General features: G+C 35.5%; 1 protein-coding gene across 2 annotated transcripts in view; it reads left to right on the forward strand.

The window, feature by feature from the left end:
• Positions 1 to 9,836, forward strand: part of LOC110286969 (heat shock factor protein 3) — a 61,865-nt gene extending 52,029 nt beyond the window's left edge. The window contains exons 9-13 of one of the 2 annotated variants that reach the window (XM_085838109.1): positions 3,712 to 3,927; positions 4,226 to 4,229; positions 5,606 to 5,695; positions 7,105 to 7,165; positions 9,547 to 9,836. In XM_085838109.1, the coding sequence (XP_085694235.1) occupies positions 3,712 to 3,927; positions 4,226 to 4,229; positions 5,606 to 5,695; positions 7,105 to 7,165; positions 9,547 to 9,836 (661 nt within the window). Of the gene's footprint in view, positions 1 to 3,711; positions 3,928 to 4,225; positions 4,230 to 5,595; positions 5,696 to 7,104; positions 7,166 to 9,546 lie in introns of both variants that reach the window. The other variant, XM_021153658.2, reaches the window with a different exon arrangement.
• Positions 9,837 to 10,258: the final 422 nt, after the last annotated feature.

Here is a 10,258-nt window from a genome sequence, read left to right on the forward strand (position 1 = left end):
TTTGCTAGTTGGTAGTTGGTAGGTGGATAAGTTTCTAGTACCAGGCATGGTTTCTTTCCTATAGAGCAGACCTTAAATCCAATCAGTCACATTTTAGTTACTACCAAAATGTGGGTGCCAATATTTAACCTTTAGGGATACTCATTCACTTTGGATACAGGACTTTCATCATTTATATTACATGAATAATTTTCTGTGATTTCTTTCTAAATGTAACATTTAACCAATATTTAATACGATTATTTGTGTTTGCTATTTTTAAGTATGTTTTATTGGAGTCAACTAGATATTAAAGTTTGTTTTTAAATATTTAAAACATTAAATGTTTAGACATTTGTTTAGACTGTTTGTTTGTTTGTTTGTTTGTTTTTAAGATAGGTCATCACATGTCTGTCCTAGAATTCTCTATGTTTATCAGGCTGGCCTAGAACTCATAGAAATCTTTCTCCTTCTCCCTCCCAAGTACTGAGATTAAAGGCATGTTCCACCATGCCTGACCTTGTTTAGACATTTAAAAAGAACTATTTGTATACTTGGAAGTCCAAATGGAGTATTGTAAATCTAGTACAGGAAGAAAAGAGTTATATAAAAGAATGTCTAGCAAGGGGACTATGAAAGGAAAAGACTTCTAGTTACTATTTGGAAGGCATATGTTTATAAAATAACTTAAGGCAATATCAAAAAGGAAACCCAAGATGTAGAAGTGAAATATTTTGCTAGAAGTGAAATATTTGAGGGAAAGGTTTTTATAGCAGTAAGCATGAGTATGCTATACCTAGGAATACAAAGGAGATTAGCAAGCTGCTAAATCACTTGTTTCTAACAAATGTTTTTTGTTTTTTTTTAAGAAAAATAGTGAGGTCATATTTTTTAAGAACAAATTTGGAACAACAGTTCCTGAATTATATTTTTGGATGAGATTGGGTAGATAGATAGATAGATAGATAGATAGATAGATAGATAGATAGATAGATAAGGGTTAATGATATCTCAAGGCCAACAATATGAAAGCCATCTGGGTAGTACCATGTCTGCCAAGTGGATAGGGGTAAATATTCCTAACACTAGGCACATTTCAAAATCAGAGTATAATGAAAAGCATTAATAAAGAAAGAAGTAAGTGTATATCAAACTTTATGACCTCTAATGGCCATAATGGAGGAGCTAGAGAAATTACCCAAGGAGCTGAAAGGGTCTGCAACCCTATAGGTAGAACATCAATATGAACTAACCAGTACCCCCAGAGCTCGTGTCTCTAGCTGCATATGTATCAGAAGATGGCCTAGTTGGCCATCAGTGGAAAGAGAGGCCCATTGATCATACAAACTTTATATGCCCCAGTACAGGGGAACAGCAGGGCCAAGAAGTGGGAGTGAGTGTGTAGTGGAGCAGGGCGGAGGGTGGGGAGGGTAGAGGGGACTTTTGGGATAGCATTTGAAATGTAAATGAAGAAAATATCTAACAAAAATTTTTTAAATCTTGTAAATATCTATAACTATACAAATTTTTATATAGACATTTTCTTCATTTACATTTCAAATACTATCCCCAAAGACCCCTATACCCTTCCCCCGCCCTGCTCCCCAACCTACCCACTCCACTTCCTGGTCCTGGCATGCCCCTGTACTGGGGCATATGATCTTCCCAAGATCAAGGGACTCTCCTCCCATTGATGGCCAACTAGGCCATCCTATGATACATATGCAACTAGAGACACAACTCTTGTGGGGTACTGGTTAGTTTACATTGTTGTTCCTCCTATAGGGTTGCAGACCCCTTCAGCTCCTTGGGTACTTTCTCTCGCTCCTCCATTAGGGGCCCTGTGTTCCATCCAATAGATGACTGTGAGCATCAACTTCTGTGTTTGCCAGGCCCTGGCATAGCCTCACAAGAGAGAGCTATGTCAGGGTCCTGTCAGCAAAATCTTTCTGGCATATGCAATAGTGTCTGGGTTTGGTGGTTGTATATAGAATGGATCCCTGGGTGGGGCAGTCTCTGGATGGTCATTCCTTCTGTCTCAGTTCTCAACTTTGTCTCTATAACTCCTTCCATGGGTATTTTGTTCCCCATTCTAAGAAGGAATGAAGTATCCACACTTTGGTCTTCCTTCTTCTTGGGTTTCATGTGTTTTGAAAATTGTATCTTGGGTATTCTAAGTTTCTGGGCTAATATCCACTTATCAGTGAGTACATATTGTGCGAGTTCCTTTGTGATTGTGTTACCTCACTCAGGATGATATCCTCCAGATCCATCCACTTGCCAAAGAATTTCATGAATTCATTGTTTTTAATAGCTGAGTAGTACTCCATTGTGTAAATGCACCACATTTTCTGTATCCATTCCTCTGTTGAGGGACATCTGGGTTCTTCCCAGCTTCTGGCTATTTTAAATAAAGCTGCTATGAACATATTGGAGCATGTGTCATTATTACAAGTTGGAACATCTTCTGGGTATATGCCCAGGAGAAGTATTGCTTGATCTTCTGGTATAACTATACAAATTTACCTGAAATTTAACTTGATAATTTGTCTTCTTAGGTTCAATGTGTAGGTATTCAAATATTTGAGAGATTTCTAATTTTCAATTCAGAAAAAATTATGGAAAATAAGATGACTAATCACATTTGATTATTCTATATGAGATTTTTTTAAATGAAGATATATGTACATGGCTGTTTGCCTGCATGTATGCCTGTGTACCAATTTTGTATCTAGTGCCCATGAAAACCAGGAGAGTGCCTTGGATCTCCTAGAACTAGAGTTACAGACAGTTGTGAACCAACATACATTAGTGCTGAGAACTGAACCCAGATCTTCTAGAAGAGCATCCAGTGCTGTTAACCAGGGATCCATCTCTCTACCCTCTGATTATTCTACTGAAAAGAAATCATTAATACTGTGATTAAATTAACCTCTATTATAGTTATATACTAATCAGTGAAAATTTTAGGTTGCACTGTAACTTATACCTTTCCCTTGATATAAGCTTAAATAACTTGTTATATAATATATCAATCAAAGAACTATATTATTTTACCTTTAGATTTCCTCTTTTAAATGACAAAATAGTCCCTATACTTCTTTCTCAATTAAATTTAAGGTGACAGTAATTATTCATAAATGATATTCAGTAGTATGCATGTATATATACTTTACTTATCTGGTTATTGGTTAGTTAAAACAGTGGATATAAGATATATGTGAATATAGGTTATATTATAAAATTTCTACAGTTAAGTTTTATGTTCAGCTCTTTATAGTGCAGTTACTGAGTTATTTATTTACCACCATTATCTTTCATGAGAGCATTTTCATTACTCCAATTTTATTTTTCATTCCCACTTATAAAACACATTTTGTCACTAAAATTTAAATTTGACTATTCTGGACTCTTTGTATCAGTAGAATCATATAAGTGATCGTTTGTGTTTGGTTTATTTCTCTTAGCATTTCTTGCATGTTCACTTATGTTTCATCAAGGACTAATAGTTTATTTTTTTATTGCTAAACAATCATTTGATCTGTGAAGTATGTTAGAGCATTGTGTCATATATTATATAAATGAAGTTAAAGGAGAACATATTGGCACAATATAAATTTTTTATCTGATGATTGCAAATCTGCTTACACGATATAAATGGATATACTATAGGCCATGTGATTGGAATTCTTGCAACATGTTAGGTTATTATTTCCCTGCACTATTTTTCAGAGAACACCCTAAAGTGTCAGTTCAGGATAAACCTATGAATGAAGAGTCACTGACCATTCAGTTGGATTTGACCATACCAGTTTTACCAGAACAAATAACTGAAGAATCTGTTGAACAAGAACCTAAGGATATTTCTCTGGAATTATATCTTTCTTCTCAGGATTCAATTTTGATGAAAGATAAATCAGACAATTTGTATAACAATATAATTAACAGGTATTCAGTGTCCTCCATCTTTAATCTCCTTTACATGGTTTTGGAAAAAAATGTTTAATGGTATGCTGAGAGAAGCATGATGTGATGAAAGAAGCTTTTCCCTTAGATACTTCAATTCCTGACCTTATCATTGCTTCTCATGTATTACAGATATACTGATAACATTGACTGTTTCTCCTCTAGTGTTAAATGAGAACCCAGCATTGTCAGTGTAAAATACTCCATCCTATACTCAATATTAGCCCCGATATTAGAGTGAAACTTCCTGCTTGGAACTGAACTATAAGAAAAAAAGAAGAAATGTCTTCATTTCCTGAAACTTGAAGGTTGTGTATGCTTCAGCAAAAATCCTACTAAATTGGAGTCACAAAGTCTCCATTGTCAGCACAACTCTGCCCTGGGGATGTCTGCCTAAGTTTCACCTTCATCAGCAGTGCTTACAATTGTCTGTTTGAGTGCTTTATCATCTTATATTTGTATAATTCATTACTGGTTCTCATTTATTGCCTAACCTCAGAGGACAAAGATCACATCTAGTTCCTCATAGACTTGATATATAAATATCCTCTTGACAAACACACCCAAAACAGCTTCCTCAGCTTGACCCCAAACTAAACTGTAGACTCTTAGGAATGTGCATAAAGAAACAACTCTACACACCAAAATAATCTACCTTTTAGTATACTGAATCCTACCACATAAGTAACAAAACATGACAATGACAGTATTGATTATGATGATTATTTTGAGATGGATTAACATTGATAGACTTGGCTATTAAAGCTGAGACCAAGATCTCCAAGATTAAAAAAAAAAAAAAAAACATAGGGAGAAACAAAGAGTTCCTCTGCTATTAGCATACAGGAATTTAATAGCCTCTTGAAGTCAAGTTGAGCGTCAATACTGATTGTGATATTTGATATAAGTACAAGTGTTTCTCAGAACGCTGGCTTTCCTAATGAATGACAAAATGCATTCAAGAGCCTCAGAAGGAAATTAAAAAATGTGTAACAACTTTGCTTACTGACAGATAATATGTGTGTCCCACTTACTCAAGTATGTGACTCTCATCTTTTGATGAGATTCAGACTGGATGTTCTCCATAGAGAGGAATCAAGTAATTTCTAAGCCTAAATTTGAATATTTACTATCCCATAAATATAAAGATATTCTAGTCCTTTTGGGTCAGCTAGTAATATTGTTGTGATGCCTTGGATCTTGGTTTTCTGAGACAGTGATTTATCATCTTTATTTTGTATTAAATGGTCAAAACACACATGACCATCTTGTGGATATTGACAGCTTTCTTGGGTTGAAAACTACAGAAATAGACCAAAATGATCTTTTTCTTCTATCCTTTTCTGGAGTTCGCCAGGTTGAAAACTCTGGAATTTCACTGAGAAGTGGGCTACTATGTGTTATAACTGCTGCATCAATTCTGAAATATTACAGCAGTAGGCTTTATAGTCTATAAATGTGATGTTTGTAACTGAAAAGTGCAAAAAGTGAAATATTTGTTTGTGGTTTCTTAGTTGAGAACCTGGTGTAATCTTTTCAGTTCATTGTCTGTTGAGTTTTTTTTTTTTTCTGAAAGATTGTTTATTGAAAGTAATAACATCCATGGCTTACATCTACCTTCACTCCCCATCTCTGTGTTTTTCATTGAAGGGATAACAAGGATATGCATCATACTGAAGGAAATTTGTTAGAGCTAAATTCATTACTATCTAGGAAGGCATTGAATTATGACTCTGATCATTTCAGTGAGGTAAGCTCGCCAACTCAAATTTGTGACTTTCCTGCCTTTATATTGATTGCTCAAAATGTTATCTTCCCTTCAGCCCCTCAAAGTCCCATCAGCAAGGTATTGGGTTATAAAATAGCCATAGTTTTTTTTTCTTCTGGAAAATAAAAGAGAAATAAAAAATGAGCATCTAGTTTTTATTTTTATAAAACTTTATTAAAATCTTCCTCAGCCTGGTATGGTGACATACACCTTTAATTCCAGCACTTGGGAGGCAGAGGCAGAAGGATCTCTGTGAATTCTAGGTCAGCCTAGTCTACAGAGTAAGTTCTAGGACAGGCAGGGCTACACAGAGAAACTGTCTCAAAACAAAATAAAAACAAATCTTCCTTGCTGAGTGAGGGTGAATGCATGGACTGAGTTAAAGGCATGGGACTTCGGAGGGGCTGGAGGGAGGTAAGTCATGCAATTGTATATTAATTACATATAATAAAATCATGAAATATATAAAACAATAAAATTAAAAGAAAATCCTCACTTATTTACAAATAATAAGGAAACACAATTCCTCCTAGACAACTGTCTTTAAAAGTATACTTGCAAATATTTCTCTTTAATTTGGTAAAATCTCATTGTTGCTCTTTTTTTTTTTTTTTTTGGTTTTTTTCGAGACAGGGTTTCTCTGTATAGCCCTGGCTGTCCTGGAACTCACTTTGTAGACCAGGCTGGCCTTGAACTCAGAAATCCACCTGCCTCTGCCTCCCGAGTGCTAGGATTAAAGGCGTGCGCCACCACGCCCAGCTCTCATTGTTGCTCTTTTAAGAGAAAAATAAAACCCTATTCTCTCAGAATGATTTCTTCAACTACGGAAGCTGTATAAATGGAACCATTATTTTTCATCATTAACCAATAATGGGGCTAGACTCTAAGGGAATTCATTCTTGTTATCTTGCATAGACAGGAATGATTTGAAAGAAGTATTGTTTCCTTTTGCCAAGCACATTAGTCGGTTTTGGTGAGTCCCATTATTCAGGTTAAAACATGCATTTTCATATACAAAACATAATGTGTTTCCTTCTGATTTGTCCAATAAATATTGGTAGATATTAGTTGAAGTTAAGTGGAATATAAACCTACATGGTATAGTTGGCTGTAGGTGTACTGTGAATTGTGAATTGTTTTTTCCCCTTCTGCTTAAACAGTGGTTAGAAAGAAAAACCAACTTTTAGAAAATAAGATAAACAGTAATGTCTTTTCTTAACTGTGTTAATCTCTCAAGAAATATGCTTTGGGTGCAGAGAATTGAAAGGAGGGCCTCATATTTGCAAAACACATACTCTCAGAGCCTCCAGGGAAATATTTTATCTCAGTTATTTAACTTCACGAAAAATGATATGCTGATAACAATTCTAGTGTTTTCTCTTTTTACCCAGAGTCTAAGTTTAATGAAAAATGAAGAAGAGAAAATTCAGCTTGATCTCAGTGGGGGAAAAGGTACAAAAGAATATTTATAGAATGATCAGAAAATATGCATCTTAGTTCCAGGCTCACAAATGACTATCCATATGATTCTTTGCAAGCCATTTACCATTTGAAAGCCTCAGTCAATTCATGTATAAACTACTTTTTTTCATTTTATACGTTTTTGGTTGGTTGGTTGGTTTTTGGTTTTTTGAGACAGGTTTTCTCTGTGTATCCCTGGCTGTCCTGGAACTCACTCTGTAGACCAGGCTGGCCTCGAACTCAGAAATCTGCCTGCCTCTGCCTCCCAAGTGCTGGGATTAAAGGTATTTATAAGTTATTTTAAATAAGTTTATATATATGAAAGAGCCCTGATGATGACTATATTTTTTTTCTTTTTGTAATTAGATACTTTCTTTATTTACATGTCAAATGTTATCCCACTTCCTGGTTTCCCCTCCGAAAGTCCCTATCCCCTCCCCCCTTCCCCTGTTCCCCAACCTACCCCCTCCTATTCCTGGTCCTGGTATTTTACTATACTGGGGCATAGAGCCTTCACTGGACCAAGGGCCTCTCCTCCCATTGATGACTAACTAGGCCATCCTTTGCTACATATATAGCTAGAGCCACAAGTTCCACCATGTGTTTTCTTTGATTGGTGGTATAGTTCCAAGGAGCTCTGGGAGGATTGGTTAGTTCATATTGATGTTCCTCCTATGGGGCTTCAGACCCCTTCAGCTCCCTGGGTACTTTCTCTAGCTCTTTCATTGGGGACCTTCCATCCAATGGATGACTGTGAGTATCTACTTCTGTATTAGGCACTGTTAGAGCCTCTCAGAAGACAGCTATATCAGGATCCTGTCAGCAGGCTCTTGTTGGCATCTACCTAGTGCCTGGGTTTGGTGGTTGTTTATGGGATGGATCTCCAAGTGGGGCAGTCTCTGGATAGTCATTCCTTTAGTCTCTGCTCCGAACTTTGTAACTCCTTCCATGGGCATTTTGTTTCCTCTTCTGTAAAGGATTCTGAACTTCTGGGCTAATATCCACTTATCATTGAGTGCATATCATCTGTGTTCTTTTGTGATTGTGTTACCTCACTCAAGATGATATCCTCCATCCATTTGTCTAAGAATTTCATAAATTCATTGTTTTTATTAGCTAAGTAGTACTCCATTGTGTAAATGTACCACATTTTCTGTATCTATTCCTCTGCTGAGGTAGATCTGGGTTCTTTCCAGCTTCTGGCTATTATAAATAAGGTTGCTGTGAACATAGTGGAGCATGTGTCCTTATGACATGGTGGAGCATCTTCTGGGTATATGCCTAGGAGTGGTATTGCTGGATCTTCTGGTAGAATTACATCCAGTTTTCTGAGGAACCACCAAAGTGATTTCCAGAGTGGTTGTACCAGCTTGCAATCCCACCAGCAATGGAGGAGTGTTCCTCTTTCTCCACAATCTTGCCAGCATCTGTTGTCACCTGAGTTTTTGATCATAGCCATTCTGATTGGTGTGAGGAGGAATCTCAGGATTGTTATGATTTGCATTTCCCTGATGACTAAGGATGTTGAACAGTTTTTTAGGTGCTTCTCAACCATTCGGTATTCTTCAGTTTAGAATTCTTTGTTTAGCTCTGTAGAGACACTGAAACTTATAGAGGAGAAAGTGGGGAAGAGCCTGGAACATATGGGCACAGGGGGAAAATTCCTGAACAGAACACCAATGGCTTGTACTGTAAGATCAAGAATAGACAAATGGGACCTCATAAAACTGCAAATCTTTTGTAAGGCAAAGGACATTGTCAATAGACAAAAAGGCAACCAACAGATTGGGAAAAAATCTTTAACAATCCTAAATCTGATAGATGGCTAATATCCAATATATACAAAGAACTCAAGAAGTTAGGCTCCAGACTATATAATCTTAAGGGAAAATATATTGTTGTTTGGCTGAATTTTAAACGCCATGATAAAACATCAAAAGGCTACAATATAAGTTTTTTTAGTTTTTCACTTGACATTAAAAGTTCTTTTTCAGAAAATAAGTCATTTACTATTTACTGCACCCAGTCATTCACATTTAGCCTTATAGTTTTTGAGTAATGTAATCTGCCAATTTTAAGTTCTATTGGTTTGTGTGTCCTTAATTCTAAGTGTGTATTTGGATGTAATTAGATCTCTTTTCCTAAACAGAAGTACCAAAAATTGATAGCCTAAGAAAGGCTGAAAGTTAAGTCTAAGAATAATAGTGCATTCTTCTTGGATAAGATAACCAAGTTGAAAGAGTTTGTAACTCAAAAGATTAGTATAACAATGTCTCCCATGAAGCATTTAACAGTGTAAGACTTATGAATTATGCTTTGTTTTAAATTTTCTCCTCTTATATTACATATAACAAAGCACTCTCTCTCCACAGACAATCATATGATACAATGTATGGAAAAACCAGAGCTTTTCCTATTGGATGGGATACCAATGTGTGATTTTGGAGAAAATCTTCAAGATTATGACATACTTTTAGATGATCTGAAGAACCCACCAAATGTCATATCAGCTTTATGTGACCATGATTATGTAACCTCCAATATTTCTACTCCACAAGAAGATACTATTGAAAAGAGTATTCCCCGGTTATGTATGGAAGCCAATGGGGAATCTAGTGTGTTCCCTTTTCTCTTTCTCAACCCTATTACTAATATTTTTTGAAGAGCATATTGAAATCAATCTTTTGTTACAATTTATTTTGAGTCTTAATGAATCTCATTTAGATATTCCATGGCTGCTGGCTAGTATTATGTATCTTCATTTGGAAATTTCTGTAACTTAAATTAATATGTTAAAATTATAGCCCCCCAACATCTAGACAAGCTTTGGCAACTAGGATAAAATTCAGACCACAAGAAAACATAAGTAATACATGCAAATTTTAATATAATAAGAAGTTAGTTTTTAATTTTTAAACTAATGATGTTCTAGTACTTTATTTGTTACTACAACAGAGATTAATGTTATTGCATTTTTAAGTAATTAGAAATTTTCTGTAGCTAGATTTTGTTTATAGTAAAGAAACAATTATTGCAAAATTTAAAAGCAAGGTTTAGAGTTAATGAAAATGATGTTACTCCTAG

Source organism: Mus caroli, unplaced genomic scaffold, assembly GCF_978045245.1.
Source record: "Mus caroli unplaced genomic scaffold, Mus_caroli_1 scaffold_5, whole genome shotgun sequence".
Classification (NCBI taxonomy): domain Eukaryota; kingdom Metazoa; phylum Chordata; class Mammalia; order Rodentia; family Muridae; genus Mus; species Mus caroli.